The following is a 19,358-nucleotide window of genomic DNA, read 5'->3' on the forward strand; positions in this document are numbered from 1 at the left end:
CTTACTGATCATTCATCTGGCCTAATATCCATCGATATGTCGATATATTTATCAATATATCCATAAATTGCAATATTGATATTTAAGATTAATCGATATCTTCAATTTTATTTAAAAAATACATAAAACCTAAAAAGAAAAATATTATTTATTAATCTCAATATAAATATCTTTATTAATAACAAGATTTATGAACTTTTGAAGAAAAAAGAGTTCAACTATTAATTTAAATAATTTTTATAAAATTCTTTATTTACAAAAATATTTGATAATATCAATATTGTATTTATATATCGGTAAAATTAAAATCTCAATATTGATATTGACACTAATATTCTATCTTTGACTTGTAATGGCTAAGAGGTCAAGGGTTCAATCCATGGTGGTCACCTATTTAGGAATTAATTTTCTATGAGTTTTCTTGACACCTAAATGTTGTAGGATTAGGCAGGTTTCGTGAGATTAGTCGAAGCGTGCAAAAACTGATCCAGACACTCAAAAATATTGTAAAAAAAAAAAGACTAGTACAAGCTTGTCATAGATATTCAATATTGATAATATCAAGAACATGCTTGAGGAACTATAATTCAAACAAGGATTTACTAATATTTTTGTGAAATTTTTTCAATCATAGAGATCTAAACAAAAAATAGAGAAATTTAATAAAATCCAATTGGAGGTTGTATGAAGAACCAACCTAACGTGACCAATGCGATCATAATTCAATTGTTAAGACATGTAACTCCAAACTGGTCTCAAAAGATTCTATCTTTCAAAGTCAAAATAGAGCTCTGAAAGAGTAGCAACGGTGCAACACTCCACAAAAAATCATCGATGTAAATGAACATTTGAAAATCTGAAAGTATTGTTCTTTTAGTGGTTCTAAATGAACATTTGAAATGTTGCAAGTATTGTTCTTCTTAACGTTAAAGAGTGGTGGGTAGTTTTTTTCTTAACAGTAAGTTTGAGTAGAGAGAGAGATCATTATAGTAGAACTTTTAAAGAGAAAATCTTTCAATCTGTACTTTAGTAATCTTTTAATTGTACACCTCTAACATGCCTAAATAAAGTTGTACACCTCTAACATGCCTAAATAAAGTTGTACACCTTTAACATGCCTAAATAAAGTTCATTGTTAACATAATCAAATCTTTTGGGCATTTTGAGTGATATTCTCATGTTCTTATACCAATCGAAACCAAAGCAGGAAAATGTTCGCTCCCCATTACAAATAATCTCCTTTGCAATTTTTTATATACACAAGAACAAGAATCAATTAGACTGACAATACAACAACAAAGGTAAAAAAATTAAAGAGAATCTTGTCCATCTTCTAGGGAATTTTCATTACATAATTGGATTCTACTTGTCTGGATGAGTAGAGACATAATAAAAAAAATATATATACTGAGATGGTACAATGTTCAAAAAGGAAGAGACATGTTCCTTTTCCATGGAAAAGATCTGTGATCTAAGGATTGTAGTGAAAAGGATAGCCCAAACATCTCCCTAGAGACCTGAGAAGGTTCCACAAATCCAATGAGCTTTGCCACAAGGGTAGCACTTTCGTTTATATGGTCGAAATCCTTTGTTCTCGACCATAGCATTCGTGCCACTTGTATGCTTCGTTGCTTCGTCTTCAAGTCAATACCCCACTTCTGGTAAAGGGCGTCTCTTTCTTTCACTGAGAACTTCTTTTTCATTCGCCTCGCCAACATTTCTCTCTCGCGGTTTAGAGCCTTCAAACTGTGCTCCAATTTACAAAAAGTATTATAGTGCTGAATAATCACACTGGATGAACTTAGGAATTTGGTCTAGAATTTATATCATCCAGGTTTCAAAATTTTAGACTCTTTTTAATGCTGTTTCCTTATATACATTTTGGTGTTTCTTTCAGTAATGAATGTAACCATCTATGTCCTTCTGTCAAAATTCATTATCAGAATTCTTGGTCCCCTAAAACTTATTGTAAAAAGTAATCTGGTGATGGATATGGGTTGGTTAAAAGTTGGATGGAACTCTGCAAAACTGAAAAAAAGAGTAATAAGAACGTACCTTGAAGCTAGCGTGATGGTGTCGCCCCTTCCTGACGCACTGACTGATCGAGAAATGGCTTCTCTTATAAAGAACAACCTTCTAAGCTCTACTTCCATGTATACAGAATCAGAAGGATCTCCTTTAAAAAGGATGAAGAAATAAGATCTGTGGACCAATGGTACATTGCAAGCATCCCAAAGCTCAATTATATCTCTTTGTTGACCTTGGAACTCTAGAACCCACTCAGAATGAGCCTGAAGATCCTGTGCCTCTTCCATGTGAACTTCTTGTGTGGTTTCTTTAGGTTCTTCCTTTTTAGAGACCCTTCCCAGCCTCTGTCATATACATCCATTGAGATGGTAAGAGAGATATTCTAACTAGAGTTCAAATTCAACATTTCTCACCATTGTTATCTAAATATATTGTGGTTGATATAACAGTGGAAGAAAAGAAAATCTCAAAATGTTATGATTTCTCAACAGAAGAGAATGAGAAACAAAAAAGCAAAATACAAAAGAAAAGCAAACTCACCGAACCAGATCGCTTCTTTAACCGATTTTTGCTCTTTCCTTTTTTTCCAGTAGCAAAGTTGAGAACACTAGTATTATCGTCATCATCTTCATCTATTATTTGTAAAGTTTTGGTTTCCGAACAGCGACTACATACAGAATGCGAGTCCTTGGTGTCCAAAGTTCCCTCCAAATTTCCACAGCTTAAACCACGCTTTCTCCGACTACCTTCTGCTTGTCCAGAGAAGTTCACGTCAGATCCAACAATTTGAATATTCTGATCCTGTTCTTCCTTTTCAATCAAAGTAGAAGGTGGGATGGTCATTAGAACAGTCAAACAACTTTTGCTTCTGGCCAACTTCAAGTTTTGAAAACGAGATTTTGCTGCTTCAATTGAGCTGAAAGATTGCTCAGAAGGATAAAGATTTAAAATACAATTCAATGTTTTCTGCATCTCAGCCGTTTTTGGCATAAAACCATCATAAGTATAATCTTTGTTGATTGTAATTATCTCCTTATTCTTCCTTTGTGGGGATGTCCCTTGATTAGTACCAAAACTACTAATCATCTGCCCTTCATTGTCTTCCAGTCTAGCTAAAGTTAAATCACCATTTTCATCCAGTGATTCTTTTGATTCTTCCTGTTCAATGCATTGAACATCTTTACACCCATCTTCAGAATTTGCATGAACACGTTGAGCAATCTCTTCCCAGTCCTGATAGGGATCAGGTCCAGCCAATTCAGGAGTACTGCTATCTAGTAGAAAATTGTCCTCATGACTCATAGTGAATAGAGGATCAATCTTGTGAGGGCTATTATCTTCATGTGCAGTAAATGTGTCGAAAGTTTTGAGACTCGAGTCGTCAGAACGTAGATCTAGATCTAGGTCAACTAGATCTGGTATTGTTTGTACTGCATTTTCACTTAGCTTAAATATCCTATCTTCTCCAACCGAATGCAATAAATTCTCGATTCGATATTGAGCAAGATCACGTTGCCGTGTCAATTCCTTTATCTCTTTGTCCATCTGAGTATTTACAACAAAACAAAACAAGGCACAGTTGCATGAGCATCCAAATAATCACATAAACAAGATAAGAAAGAGCAATACTTGCCTGCTAGCTGAGTGCAGTTTTTCAAAAAAGAGAACTTCTTTCTACCTCTAAATTCCTATTTATCATACATGATACACCTCATACTACAAGCTAACTCTCCTTAAGCATCACTTTTCTTTAGAGACAACTATTAGAAATAAAAAAGAGCTAATTTCCTTCAGCAAACTGACTTAATGTTCAAACTGAATTTATCTTCTTTGTTTCTTTCCTTTTTTCTTCCAAGTTTGAAATTACATATAGGCTGTTTAACCGAATTCAGATGAAGGGCACCAATACATAACTTAGCTCTGCCTGAATCAATTTATTTTCCATTAGATTTAATACATGTATAAATAGAATGGATAGTAGTAGAAAAAAGCCAAACCCTCACCTGTTCAATTAGAAGTTCTTTCTCTTTCAGTAATGAAGTAGAATCACCTTTGACAGGAAGTGGCTTTAAGTTCTTCATCTCACTTTCAAGTCTAGCCAATTCTTTTTGCAACTGCTTCACCAATGCCTTATCTGAGACTACCACATTGACTTGTGCATTTGTACTCACCTCTTTTGCACAAGTAGCAAATAGCAATGTATTTCTTGATTGTTCGACATGGCTACGTGCAGGACTCATTGTACAAATGATAGCCGTTCGACCATTACCGCCGAGAGAATTCTGCAGTATGCGTGTTAGCTTGGAATCTCTATAAGGTATGTGCCCATTCCTTCCTTTGCTGCATTTTCATTCATAAACAGAGAATAAAGGATCATGTGTTGATATTTGATGTGGTAAATTAACTTGAAATGGGAAAAGAAAGAGACCAGGTTTGATAAGATTACCGTCAAACTAAGGACTCATTTTAAAATTTCTTAAAAGCTTAAAACTAAATTTAGACATTTGAAAGTATTAGGAGAGATCTAAAGTACAGGCATCAAAATGGAATTTTTGTTGCTTTACTTTAAAACTTGACATGATACCTAACACATTTTTGCTGAACTAGAACCAAGAAACAATTATCGAACGGAGTTTTAGTTTTTGTTTCTAAAGGAGTAAAATGAGAAACAAGAAACAGAAACAGACCCTACTTTCCATCAAATATGTAAGGGAAACAAAACCAAACCTTAATTTACGAATGACAGTTCCCAAAGTCAGCAAACTACGGTTGATGTGGCAACCTTCTTTCAGTCTTGTACCAGCAGAATTTGTTTGAGAAGCACGTTCACTTCCCGCAAGATCAACAAAATTCTGTATAAAGAAGAAAGAAAGAAGGTGTTAAGGTGATGATATAATTAAATTTACCATAACTCATCAGCTTAAGCTTTCGCGTCAATCAGTTTGTCAATCGATTTATTTAATATGGTATCAGAGTTGGAGATCTTGTCTTCAAACTCTTGTAATGTTGGTTTCTTCTAATTAATACTGATTTCTACTTGTTGGATATTTCTCTTTTCTTTTTGGGTCTAACAAAATCCTTCATTTTGTTTCTCTAGAAGAGGATTTCAATTAATTGAACTGCCAAGAATAGATGTATATATTATTTTTACCACTGTAGCTGTGAGACTACTTGAACTTTCAGACTTCTTGAATTTGCGAGCGGAGCTTTCAATTGTCTGCAAGAATCATCATTTAAACGTTTATTAAATGGAAAATTTAAGCACAAGTATTAAATAGAGAAATTTTTACATATAGAAAAAATGTCAAACTATCTACAGAAGTAGAAAAAAAATTGATAAACACTGATAAATTTTTATAAATCTCTATCAATGATAGACTTGTATATGTTTCTATCACTGATAATATCAATGATAGACTTAAGTTTCAATCACTGATAGACACTGATATTTCTATTACCCCTATCAATGATAGACTTCTATAAGTTTTCATCATTGATAGACACTAATAGACTTCTATCAACGTTTATCTATGATAGATATCGATAATAATGTCTATCACAAGTATAATTAAATTTTGTTATTTGTGTAAATATTTTTCTTTATTTTTCTATTTTTGAAAACCTAGGTTAAATATGATTTTGGTGCTTAAACTTCTATTCCTTTCCATTTGAATTTCGAAAACTTACAATTTTATTTCTACTTACTTTAAACAACCCAAGTTTGAATTTTAAAGTTTAACATAAAATATAAATTCTATTCATGTGCATTGAATTTTAAGCAGGTCAAGTTTTGAAAACTAACAAAAAGTAGTTTTTTTTTTTTTTTTTTGGTTTATAAAACTTGACTACAAAAGCAAGAGTTTTCTTAAAATAAGTGAAAGCTATAATAGAGAAATTGAGAGGAAACAAACATAAATTTCAAAAATAGAAAACTAAAAACAAAAACATTATCAAACGAGACCTTGGTAATTAGAAATAAAGTTCAAAACAATTATAGAAACTATCTTAAATTCAACTTTTTACCTTTTCAAAAATCATTTCCAATTTATCTTTAAGTCTTCCAACTTTCATATACTACTGTCTCCACGATGTTTTCCATTGAGGGACTAAACATGAATTTAAATGAAAGTTGAAGACTAAAATTGAAAATTTTAAAATTTACGGATTAAGATGAAAAGTGAATAAAATTTTAAGAATCAAATCATACAAATTCGGGACCCAAATGAAAAGATACTAGAAAATTAGTAACATAAATGGCATACTTACTAGTCTTAGGATTTGATGGGATCTGGAGCTAGTTTCATTCAGAGACGTCTCCCCTATCTTTCTTTGAACTGCTTAAAATAATGTATCTCCAAATTTTCAATAAATGCTCGTAGGGTAAATTAAAAAAAGGAAAAAAAAAAAAAGCTAAATATATATTTTAATTCTTAATGCTGGTTTGTCTTTTTCCCCCAATTTAGTCTCTCTTTTTATTATATATATATATTTTTTATTTTTTAAAAAACTATTTTCAAATATAAAAAAATAACCAAAATATTTATAAATATAACCAAATTTTATTGTCTATTCTAGTCTATCAAAAATAGATCGTGATATTTTACTATTATTTATAAATATTTTTAACTATTTTATTATTTTATTTATTTTTTTAAATTTGGTCCCTAATATATTAACAATTTTAAAGGTAGTTCCTAGTAGCTGGTTATGCTCAAATTGGTTAATGACATACTTCCATGACATAATATATTGTTAGAAATTTAGAGAAGAAAAAAGGTCAAAAATCAAATATAGACATTTGGAGGAGTAATTAAAGATTTTTTTTTTTTCTTTTTTTCAATTTCCATGAGTTTTCTAAACATTATGACATGTTAACATTCACCGACTATGAAAAACTAATTTAGGATAGGTTAAAGAAGTAATTCTAAAATAGTTTAAATTATTTTTGTCATTTTCAAAAATATTTTAAAACATGCTTTTAATCTTTTAAAATCAATTTTGATGATATGAAAATTGTATTTAAAAGTGTAAAATTAAATATTAAGGTGTCATTTGATAACCATTTGGTTTTTTGTTTTTTGTTTTTTAAAATAAAGCCTAAACATTATTTTCACCTCCAAATTTATTCTTTAGTATCTACTTTTTACCACTGGTTTAAAAACCACCTTGAAATTTGAAAAATAAAAAAATAGTTTTTAAAAAGTTGTTTTTGTTTTCAGAATTTGGCTAAGAATTCAACCATTATACTGATAAAAATGTAAATTATTGTAAGAAATGGGGAGAAAATGGGTTTAATTTTCAAAAAAACAAAATTATTATCAAACGGGGCCGAAGTTCATTTAAAGTGATTAAAGTTATAGTTCGTAGCAATTGTAAAGATGTCAAAAATGATTTTAACAATTTCAAAATCACTCTCAAACATGCATTTATAGAATATTGAAATACAAGAGAGAATTTTATTTTATTTTATTTTAAAAAAAAAGACTAAATTGAACGAACAATAAAAAATTAGAGACTAAAACATATATTTAGCCCGAGTTAGTGATGCTAGCAAAGAAAGAGTTACAAAATATTTTTACCTTCACAGAAGGAAAGAAGGTCCTGGAGATGATTCCTGTCTTTCAATGTCTCCTCTGTAAGTTTCTCAACAACAGTTCCTTTCTACAACATTAAGACTATATACCATTAAAATCTTCATTATTTTTTTATAAATCAACAAAAGAAAATAAATATTAAAAAAAAAAAATGAAAGAAGAAAGGTAGGTTATGCACCTCCGGATCATCAAGCAGTCTAAGTGGGATATTTTCTAAGCTAAGGAGATCTCTAACAGCTTCGTTGTATATCTCAATTGCTGAAAACTTCAGCACAAATTCTCTGTCTTGATGCTATGATCCACAAAATTGTATCGTATTAAATTTCTATTGAAATATCAATACTTCTACGCGTCTATAGATTCAATAGTGACGAATTGAGATGTTTCAGATGTGAAACTTACCAATTCGATGTAACTATAAATGTCTGCCACAGAATATTGAGTGACTCCATTCATAGTGAAAGTCTTTCCACTGCTTGTTTGCCCATAAGCAAAAATTGTTGCTAAAAGATTTGAAGGCATTGTTAAATATTTTCATCATGTTGTAATATGATAGACATAATTCAGAAATGGAAAGATAAAGAAAAGTATTTACAATTAATTCCTTTGACCACAGAAAGAACAACTTCTTTAGCCCCTTCTTCGTAAACTTGCTTTGTTGTACTGTCAATTCCAAATACTCTATCTAAAGAGAAACACAAGAGAAAAATCAGATCCAAAACGATTATTTGAAGCGACCTTGAATAATTGAAAACATGTTTCAAAATGATTTTCGGCACCTGAAATGCCCTAAACCAAACAAACAAATGACATGAATTTGAATAATTAAAAGCATGTTTTAAAGTGATTTTTAGTGTTAGATATGCCTAAAACTGAACAAACAAATTGACGTGATTTTAAACAATTAAAAACTTGTTTCAAAGTGATTTTCAGAATCAGACATGCCCTAAACCAAATAAACAGAAGGAACATTTGGAGTAATTTCTTACCAAATGTGTAAGAGTGGGGAAACATAGAGCGTTCCGGTAAAGTACTTCTGAACATAACGGAGTTATTGTTAATACATTCCCAATCCGACGAGTCGTTTTTAGCTAATTCCTTATCGTTCAATGGTCTTAACCTAATAGAAACACGAATTGTTTCTTCTAGACCATTTGAATTTTTAGTAACGCCCTGCATTAGCTCCTCCCCTCCCATTATCGATTCTGCTTTCAGGGATCCTTCCTCAAAACCTCAAGATTCCCTTTCCTAAACAAAAGAAAGTTGCATTAAGAAACAGAATCATCAACTTAGAATAAAGGAATTGAAAAATTGAAGAAGAAATTTACCAGAAAGCCGGATTTGAAGCGGGAAAATGGAAAGGGAAATCGGGTTTTTCCCGCCTTCTCGTCCTGGTTTTCCAGAAGATGATCTGAAAAGAAAAACAACAAAGGAAAAAGAGAGGAAGAGAGGAAGAGAGGAAGGAGACAACAAAAATGGCAAAAACAACAACTAAGCTTTTTCCTCCATTCCTCTCTCTCTCTCTCTCTCTTTCCCGCCTTCATCCCCTCTTTTTCTCTTCTTTATCATCTCCTAACTTGGGATTGCAACTGACCGTTGAAAAATAACTACCATCTCCAACTATATCAATACTCTATTTACGCTTTTACCCTCCTCCATTTTTTTTCCGATCAGAATTCAAACTTCGTACCTTTTGATATATCATCTATTTGAACCATATTTAGTTGATAATAAGGATTTAATAGTTTCATATTTTGATAGTAGATTTAGAAACAGGATTCTAATTTAAATAATTATTTAAATTATGATTGATATTATATTTATAAATTATAAAATTTGTTGTAGTTACTCATTAAATATTAATTAACAATTAACTATTATTAGTTAATTTATGAACATGTTTTATGTGTTTTTTTTAATAATGAATTTAGTTTATAACATGACATATTAAAATTCTAAGTGTTTTTATCTTTATTTAATATAATTACACACTTTAAACTTTAAAATTCAAAATCTGAATACAATGAAAATATAAATATAAATATATATATAATATATATATATATATATATATATATATATATTTAGAATTTGCACGGTTTGGATCACAAAATCTGGAAATACTTTTCAAAAATAGAATCTGAATTTTTCTGCCGAACAAATATTTGTTAAATTCAGTGAATCTAAACATAAAATAAAATATGGATTTTCTATCAAACTAATGTGAAAATTGTGGTTTGAGCTTGATTTTGATTTGGTATCTATTGTTTTTGTTAATAACATAGTAAATAATTCAATTATAAATTTGGTCCTTGTGATTTGAAAAAACGTCATAAATAATCTCATAGTTTGATTAAATGCTCATAAATCAGTACCAAATTTGTAATTTAACCTAAATTATCTTTTAACTTTTAGAGATAATAATTAAGGGTATACATTTTTTTTAAGTATCACAAATATAACAATATCTATTACTAACGATATGGTCTATCACTAATAAAGTCCAAGAACTAGATTTAAATTTTGTTATGCCTTCAAAAAATTTTACATTGTGTTATATCTGCTAATAATTTCGGACTTATTGTTACATTTACAACTATCCTATGCAATAATAATAATAATAATAATTTTAGTATAACAAATGTGGAATGATGTTTTGTGACGTCAAATAGGGATATTTTATTGATATTTGACTAAACTTTAGGGGTGAAATTTGAACTTTCGGAACTATAAAGGTCGGGTTGAAATTAAAGACACATAGGACTGAACTCAAAGCCAAGCTTGAATTATAAGAACCAAATTGGTAATTTCACTTTAATATTGCCTTGACCATTTTTTTCGGGAGATAAATATTAACTTGAAATTTTCTTGCTGGGATTTGGCTATGTACAGCTGTAAAATCTGAGGTGATTTTTTGTTTTCACCATTGTCTCCTTATGTTTCTTATCTGTTTTGTTTTTGCTAAAAATAAAATTATTCACTACAAAATTCCAGCTAAATATTTGAAAATTACGAAAACAAAAATTATAATTTTGGATATGCAAAATTATAATTTATCATCCATTACTCTACGTTATTTCATCTTTGATTCATCATCTATTCATCATTAAAGACTTTTTTAGTTAAACTATTTATAGTAAAAAGAAATATTAATGTCTTACCATTAATCTTGAATAGGTCAAAACTAATTCATAGTAAAAAATGATACCAAACAAAACAAAATTAAATAAAAGTTAAAAATCACTTTTAGTCCCTAAACTTTCGTAAAAACAACAATTTAATCTCAGAAATTTAGTTTGTAACGATTTAATTCCTATACTTTCAATTTTGTAACAATTTAGTCTCTGGAGTTTACTACATATAATTTAGTCTTTATACTTTAAAATATATAACAATTGAGTCCCTATTATAAAAATTAGTGTTAAGATTTAATAAGGTTTCTTGCATAAATAAATTGATAAACTAATTAGAGACTCAATATTTTATAAATACAAAGTCTACATCATAAAATAATACAAATTGACATGAAATTTTAATAATTTTTTTTACATTAGGGACTAAATTATTATAAGTTTGAAAGTATAAAGCCTAAATTACTATATAATAAAATTCAGAAACTAAATTGTTGCAAAATTGAAATAAGGGCTAAATCGATCAAAGTTCAAGAACTAAATTGTTAAAATTTAGAGACCAAAAATATTTTTTAATCAAATGTTCTTAAAAATTTGTCCATCCAAATGCAATCAAAATCACACTTGATTTAGACTAATTTGATTGAGTCAATTTCAACACACACATTCACTAGGAGAGAAATTTGAATCTCTAACTAGGATAATATTTTTTTTTTCTTTAACGATTATTGATGAGAGAATTTATTGGACATTAATTATAATTTAACTTTAACTTTGACATTATAGAGATTAGGGGTTGTTGTTGGATAATTAGTTTCACAGCTTTAATATCTTCTCCCAAGAGTTGTGGTACTTTTTGTAGTTAGCTTTTCGCCTTATAATAGTAATAACAACAAATTTATATTGATTCAACGTGAAGTCTTTTTGCAAATTAATTAAAAGAAGTAGGAGTAATAAATTAAATAAAGATACATTATAAAGGAAAAAAACTTAGGTGCAGCAAGAGCATCTAATGAAATTTAGTCACGTGACACAATTTAAAAAAAAAATAATTTTGTGTGAATAAAAGAAAAGGAATACGAGACTGCATCTAATCATTTCCCATCACAAAATGAGAGAGAATATGTGCGCATGAGAGATTTAGATTTTATTTGATTTTATTAAGTCTACGTGTAATATATCATTTATTAAATTAATTTTTCTTCAGAGAAATGAGAGAAGCTTATCGAGAATACCCCGAATCAATATAAATTATATACTATAATTGTTTAAAACTATCTATCTTTGAAGTTCTTTTTTATAGTACGTTAGAGTTATATATAAACGAAGTTTAAAATGTTTGATTAAAAGTGTAGAGATTTCAATTTTATGAAAATGTCGATGTCGATGAATATTAAATTTTTTTTAAAAGTATATTTAAGAATAAATAAATTTTTGTCATTTCCAATTAGTTAAAATATTTATTATTTATATTATATTTATAATAGCGACATTTTAGTGCTTATTTCATATTTTTATAAATTTGGTATGATATAATAGAAATATCATTGTTAAACCCATTAAAAAGTGAAGGTATTGATGGAAATGTCGACAGCTCCACAGAAATTTAGTACCATAATATTAATAATTCAAATATTTTTGTTGTATTCTTTTAAACGGGAAATTAATGTTCAGAATCTTGGGACTCTGAATCTTTTATTTATTTATTTATCTATCTATTCCCCATTCTTCATTGCGAATCTTTAGGGTAAAAATGCCAAGGATCTATATAATTATTTTTAGGGAAAAATAGTTTTTTAGTCTCTAAATTTTGGATTAATTTTTATTTGATCCCTAAGTTTTTAAATATTACACATTCGATTCTTAAGTTTTAAGTTTTGTTTCAATTAATTACCTAGGTTTCACAATGTTATAATTTTACCCTTAAGATTTAAGTTTTGTTTCAATTTAGTCTTTAGTTTTCAAGATTTTATATTTTTTGCTTCATTTTTTTTATTAAATACTCATTTTCAATCAGTGACGTCAATTTTTATTAATTAATAAAAAAATAATTATAAAGTGAAATTTTGAATTTAATTTTAAAAGTGATAAAAAAAATAGTGAAACTTAATTAATTATAATTCTTTTAATAATTTTTAATTTATTTTAAATAATTTTTACCACAAAAATAGCCATTTGTAAGTTAAAAGAAAGTTGAAAGAAATAAAGAAAGTTTGGGACATGGATTGTGAAAGTCAATGGACCATATAGAATGGGTAAAAAAGAGAAGTGATAAGTGGAGGTTTCCTTGTCATTATCATGAGGTGGGTGTGAGATGAGTGTAGGTGGCGGGGAGCAGGTACCAAAATTGTTATTTTTAAAAATCTAGAGGCTAAATTAGATATTTTAAAAGTTTATAAACTAACATGATATTTCTTTATGAATGAAGTTACATATTGAAACCCTAAACTTTCGAGTTTGTATTAAATAGATTTCCTAAACTTTTAATTTTATATCTATTGAATTCTTAAAATAAACTTTTAATTTTTTTGCTCAATAAGCTTTTGAGCTTCAACGAAGATAATGAAAGGTAGGTCTTTGAAGCAAAGAGATATTCATGGTAATGTAACTAAGAGAGCACCAAATAAAGGTCATATCCTGAAGAATTATAATCATGAAGATATCCCAAAGCTTATCTAATTTTGATCACATAACAATGATAAACATAAACAAAAAAGGGTAAAGTTGTTCGAGTAACAATTATTTTGAAATTTAAGGTTCTTTACCTGACCATGGAGAAAAATACTTGATTTTTGCAACAGTAGGAAGAAAAGTAACAAAAATATTCAACTGGATCTTTGTTTGTCATTCATTTCTATAAAGATCTCGCCCAATCGAGGCTCATCCCCTCATGTAAAGAAAGCACGTAGCCATCCTTGATTCAAGCCAAGTTCTTCGAAGTTTTGAGCATTTCAGATGGTGCTAAGGTGAAGCGAGACCATGGAAAACAGAGCTAGACTAGAGTCAAGACCCAAACAATTTCATCCAAACTTTTTATGGTGGAACCTTCCAAGGTTAAAATTATTTAAGTTCAAAGCAAAACATACCTTCCTACATAGTAGACTCTTAGTCTCAACTCTTCATAATCCACATCCTTCTCCTTGACTTAACGAACATCCTGTTATGTATTTAGAAAAATATGGTCAAAATGAAGCCTTCTTGTAGCATTCATTTAGGAACTGGAACAAAGACAGAACTCTTGAATGATAGTGTGAACAAATAAGTTTCATGACTACATAATGCAGATTTACTCAAATCTAAGACTCGAGAGAACGGATTGGATCGCATAAGCAAGAATGGGGAACTTAGAAATAAGCTCCGTTTTCTACTACACAGCGTATGCACCCTTTAAGTAGGATATGGTGATATGCGGTCATTTTGCTTATGTGTGAGAGCACGTGAGCGGGAATATAGAGGCTTAGAAATAGGCTTCTCGACACTATCGCATATACATCGCTTGCGTCTATGTCAAGTGTGTATAGCATGATGGCATAGCTTGCATTGGCTGGGGTTATCCTTGCGATCAAGCTTAGTGTTGCAACCTTGTATTGTTGCAACCTTGTACTTCGTTTTGGGAGCACACATATTCTTATCACCAAACTTCATAATATAGCATGAAATCCTTCATTATAGTATCATTCTAGGTGTGATGCGTTGTTTTCTTTGAGTTTACATAATTTTCCAAGAATGACACTAGATGGGTAATGATTAGATAAAATAGACATAAAGATTTAAAAGGATGATAGGCATTTCGGATACTCTATTGAGGAGGTAATAGCACCCAAACATAACTAAAATGATATTGAAGTATAAAATGTAAGAAACTATAAGATGAACTAAGTCATATGAGGTACTTGGATCCTCCCTCTCTTGAAATAGATCACTCAAGCTCAAATCTAACTAAATAATCACCAACCTTTATTCTTTCTACACACCCTATATATAGAAAACTCTTCTAACAAACTTAGCTAATTACTAACGTACCCTTATACTCCAATAGCATTTCCAAGGGCACTCCTGTTAGAAAACAAATGGACAAAGAAACAAAAACTTTACCTTTTCGCTTAGATGGAAGGACTCCACAGGTTTGCAGCAAACAAGAGCACGGCGACAAAGAATGGGGGTTGGGTTGCTAGTGAGTTTTCAGTGACATTGCATAACTTCAAGTGTGCTAAATTGGCTCTCCGATGTCCACTATACCTCAGCATGACAGGTTTCCAGCAACCACTGCTCAGCGGTTCCATCTGGTAAAACACAAACCACTTCAGTTTTAAACTTATGGGTGATTAAATAATACAAGTATGATGGGGGGAGAAAAAGCAAAGCTCAATAATGCTACACTTTTAGCACAATTGTATTTCAAAGTCTAAATGGAATTAAGTGAAGTATAAAAAATAGTAATCATCATACACTAAACAAAACACCCTATTAAACTTTCTATTCCATAATTCATGAGAACTAGAGACCCAGACGACATAGTTAGTGATACCGAGGGAATTTAACAACAAAGGAGGCAAAACTTGTAAATACCTGCAATTATACAGATGAAGTTTGAAAACATTGAGAGTTGAAGCTATTATAGAAAACTTCCCATCAGTGCCAGAAACTATAAATATAAATTTTGAAATGCAGTTATACAGTAGTGGTAGAGATGTCTATTAAGTTTTAAATAATGAAATTCTAAAAGTCATGGGAACTAAACTAGAACTAAAATCAAAACATGGGGCCAACATATACAATTTAACCATAAAATTAATATAAGGTCAGTTTTCTAGCTAAATGATAGGCCCCGATCACTAAGGTATATGTGAGAAAACGGGTGAGGAAGAGAGGTGAGCTGGCTTAGGGAATATGTAAGTTATTAGGTGCGGGCCCGGAAGAATATTGTTAGTTAGGGTTAGAAGAGTGAAGGTGAGAGGGGTATATATATATGAGCATGTAATAGGAGTAAAGGCATTGAAAAATTGGTAAATGTAATCGTCAGGCATTGGAGAGGTAGGGAACTCTAGAATCTCCCTTGTTCTGTTGATAAATAAAATTGAAAGGTTGAGACCTATCACTAACCTTTCCTTTAATTCCTTCAACTCCACTTGCAAATCCACCGACTTGGTGCCCAATTTCATGGATGATCTCCTTGCGTGTTTTAGGTGGTATTATGGCCATTTTGGAGAATCACCAGTAATTACCACACGAACATTCACCATTCTTAAAATGGTGAAACCTCTTTCTATCCCTCACTATTATCTCCCTCTTCGCCACTTTAGACATGAACTTGAATGCATTATGGCAATCCCCACAGATCCTGAGGTTCTTGAAAACCCTGACTGTTGCACCTGGAGGAAGCTTCATTATCCCAAACCCAACAGCGAGCTTCTCACTGTGAGTAGACAAGGCATGTTCTTTTTGTTCATATTCCATATCATGCAACACAAATTTAGTGTCTGGGATATATCCTAATATCTTCATTTCAGGGCCCAGATGCTCCAAGTAACGATAGACAGATAGCACCTCAGGGTGCACATCATCATCGACCATGAACACATGAACCTTGTTCTCAACCTCAATCCAACTACAAGCAGGCTCCTTCTTGACCGCTTGGTCCCTCATCAATTTCCGCACCTTAGCAACATCGTTCCAACGACCTACATCAGCATACATGTTCGACAAAAGTACATAGGTTCCATCGTGTTGCGGCATTAGCTCAAAAAGTTGTTCAGCAGCTTCTATTCCTAAATCCATGTTCCCATGAATCCGGCAACCGGCAAGAAGAGCCTCCCAAACTGGTGCACCCGGCTTAGAAGGCATGGTGTCGATGACATTCTTTGCATATGAGAACATCCCAGCTCGGCAAAACAAATCAACCATTCGAGCATAATGATCTTCACCAGGGGTGATACCATAAATTTCCAACATTGAATTAAAATAATGGCGTCCCTCCTCAACCAACCCTGCATGGCTACATGCAGTGAGAACGGTAAGAAATGTTATTCTATCAGGGAATACACCCTTTTCCAACATTTGATCAAAAAGTTCAATTGCTTTTACACCATGCCCATGCTGTCCCAGTGCCGCAATCATTGCATTCCATGAAACCAAGTCTACAGAAGGCATAGTGACGAACACAGATTCTGCAGCCTCAACCACTCCACATCTTGCATACATTGAGATCATTGCATTGCCAACAGAAAGGCTCGACTCGTAGCCCAGGTGAACAAGTTGGGCATGGAGCTGGCGACCATTCTCCAATGCTCCAAGCACAGAACAAGCTGTAAGTGCTCCTGCAAATGCATAATCACAAGGTTCAAAACCATCCAACCTCATTTGCTTGAACAATTTCAAACCCTCATCTCCAAATCCATTTTGTGCCAATCCTGAAATCATCACAGTCAATGTAAGAAGGTTTTTATCTGGCATTTCTTCGAAGAAAGACTTTGCTTCCACCATACGCCCTGCATTCACATACCCTGATAAGATTGCATTCCAAGTAATAATATTTCTAACTGGCATCTCATAGAAAATCTTCCGTGCCTCATCAACTTTATCATTTTTACAATATAAAGTGATCAGTGCATTATTGACAGACAGCCAAAAATAATGATTTGGGTTCAGCTCATTCTTTAGAATGTAAGCATGCACCTGTTTCCCCATTTCAAAGAATCCACCATTGGCACAAGCACTGATTATGGTTGTATAGGTGACATCGTCGTATTGAATTCCAAGAAAACGCATTTTCCTAGACATTATTAATGCTTCATGAAAACAACCATAGTGCACATACCCAGATATCATGGCATTCCATGATGGCCCATGCTTTCCAGCCATTGCATCAAAAACTTCACGCCCCCCATTCAGATCATCATTCCTCACATACCCAGTAATCATCGTCGTCCATGTCAACTCATCCCTCTTGGGCATTTCGTCAAACAATTTCCTAGCTGAAACCATTGCTGAAGATGATATCGGTAATGGTGATGCACACTTGACATAAACAGACAGAAGAGCGTTCAACACTGAAGAAGAAACACACCCCATTCCAGTTTTCACCACTGCACAATGTAGCTGACCACACTGCTGTTCATTGTCAACAACAAGCACTAAAGCACTGAGAACGCTTGTAAATGTAAAGTCATCAGGCTGGAAGTCATCTCGTCTCATAGCACGAAACAGCTCAAGAGCAGAATAACCATCACCGTTGTGCGAATAAGCAGTGATCATTGCATTGTAGAAAACAGTATCCCTCATACGCAATGGAGTTCCATTAAATATTTCTCGACCCAGTTCCAGATTGCCCAAAGCAGAATAAGCCGTAATCAACGTAGTCCTTGCTATAGCATCTGGGTTGGGAATTTCGTCGAACAGTTGGCGTGCATACACAACATTCGACGATTTACAGTACATTTCCAGTAAACGATTAAGGAAATGCCCACGAGGCTTGAATCCGGAAGCAATCATATGGGCATGGACTGCCCGAGCAAGTGAGAATGAAGCCGGATCCTGTGGGGAACAGAGTTGCAATTTTGCAGCATACCGGTTTGCCACCAGGCGGATGTCCAAGGCATTTCTCATGAAGTTCGATGAGAATTAGAAGCATTGTTTCGAATTAAACAGAAATCTTCAAAGTATTCATGGATATGCGATGAATCATGGAGAAGCAAGATGGAAGCTGGAAATATTGAACGTTCTTAACAAGCCGGGTTCTCTGTAATTGCCGTATATCATGTCACAGTGATAACTCTGAAACACCATTTTCCAGTAACTTCTCTTTGAAACGAACGAAAGAACAAAAAAACAAAAAACTTGAACACTTATGTTTCGAAAAGAAATCGCACACAAACAAGAAGTTTGCAGCTCTCAGGCCCCGGATTTTAATTTTGAGCAAATAAGATTTTTTTTTTTTTTTTAAATCATACTAAAATTTCCATTTTTCCATTTTTTTAAAATTTTATTATAGTGATTACGGCTGGAGAATTAAGTCTTTGATAGCAAATTTATAATTTAAAATTCAATCTAAACTTTTAAAAAAATATATTTGGTATTATGTTTATAAACTATTAAGACTAATTTTCAAATATAGACTAATACTAATTAATTTATGAACTTTTATTAATTAAAAATTTTATATAACTTTTATCTTATAATATCAATATTCTTATAAGAATAATTGAGTTTATAATATGAAATAATATAATTATTAATATTTTTATCTTTTTAAATATAATTGTACATTTTAAATTTTAAAATTCAAAATTCAAATATATTGAAAACATAAAAATGTTGTATTAAATGAATATGAAAATATAAAACGAATCTAAATTGTCTAACACGCTCTAAATTTCCTTTGAATGTCAACAATTAATTTCTAATTTCTCTTCATTCTCTCAGACCGTTTCTTCAAGAGAATTAAAACCTCAATAATAATTTAGTTTAAACCAAAAAATTATAAATAAGAACAAGATTCGATTTACTTTTTAGAAGAAAAGAAATATATAAAAAAAATAATAAAAGAATTTGTTGTCAAAGATAATTACTTTTGTATTATAGTAATAACACTAAAGCATGAATATTA

General features: G+C 31.3%; 1 protein-coding gene and 1 pseudogene across 2 annotated transcripts; both read right to left on the reverse strand.

Annotated features, from left to right (window-relative positions):
* Positions 1-1,194: 1,194 nt before the first annotated feature.
* On the reverse strand, positions 1,195-8,853 carry LOC120075264 (kinesin-like protein KIN-7F). Its single transcript, XM_039028481.2, has 12 exons — positions 8,612-8,853; positions 8,218-8,307; positions 8,025-8,125; positions 7,801-7,914; positions 7,608-7,689; positions 6,295-6,362; positions 5,180-5,245; positions 4,756-4,880; positions 4,032-4,368; positions 2,569-3,573; positions 2,056-2,372; positions 1,195-1,746 (listed from the first exon to the last, which is right to left on the reverse strand). Exons 1-12 carry the CDS (start codon positions 8,817-8,819, stop codon positions 1,425-1,427), a joined length of 2,835 nt encoding a protein of 944 aa, XP_038884409.1. The 5' UTR covers positions 8,820-8,853; the 3' UTR covers positions 1,195-1,424.
* A 4,516-nt stretch (positions 8,854-13,369) lies between these two features.
* LOC120074965 (pentatricopeptide repeat-containing protein At1g25360 pseudogene) lies at positions 13,370-18,675 on the reverse strand (annotated as a pseudogene). Its single transcript, XR_016528997.1, has 4 exons — positions 15,857-18,675; positions 14,849-15,036; positions 13,840-13,910; positions 13,370-13,714 (listed from the first exon to the last, which is right to left on the reverse strand). The product of XR_016528997.1 is annotated as a pentatricopeptide repeat-containing protein At1g25360 pseudogene (transcript).
* Positions 18,676-19,358: the final 683 nt, after the last annotated feature.

Source organism: Benincasa hispida, chromosome 4 (genome assembly GCF_027475165.1).
Source record: "Benincasa hispida cultivar pf3 chromosome 4, pf3_genome.v1.1, whole genome shotgun sequence".
In the NCBI taxonomy this organism is placed as follows: domain Eukaryota; kingdom Viridiplantae; phylum Streptophyta; class Magnoliopsida; order Cucurbitales; family Cucurbitaceae; genus Benincasa; species Benincasa hispida.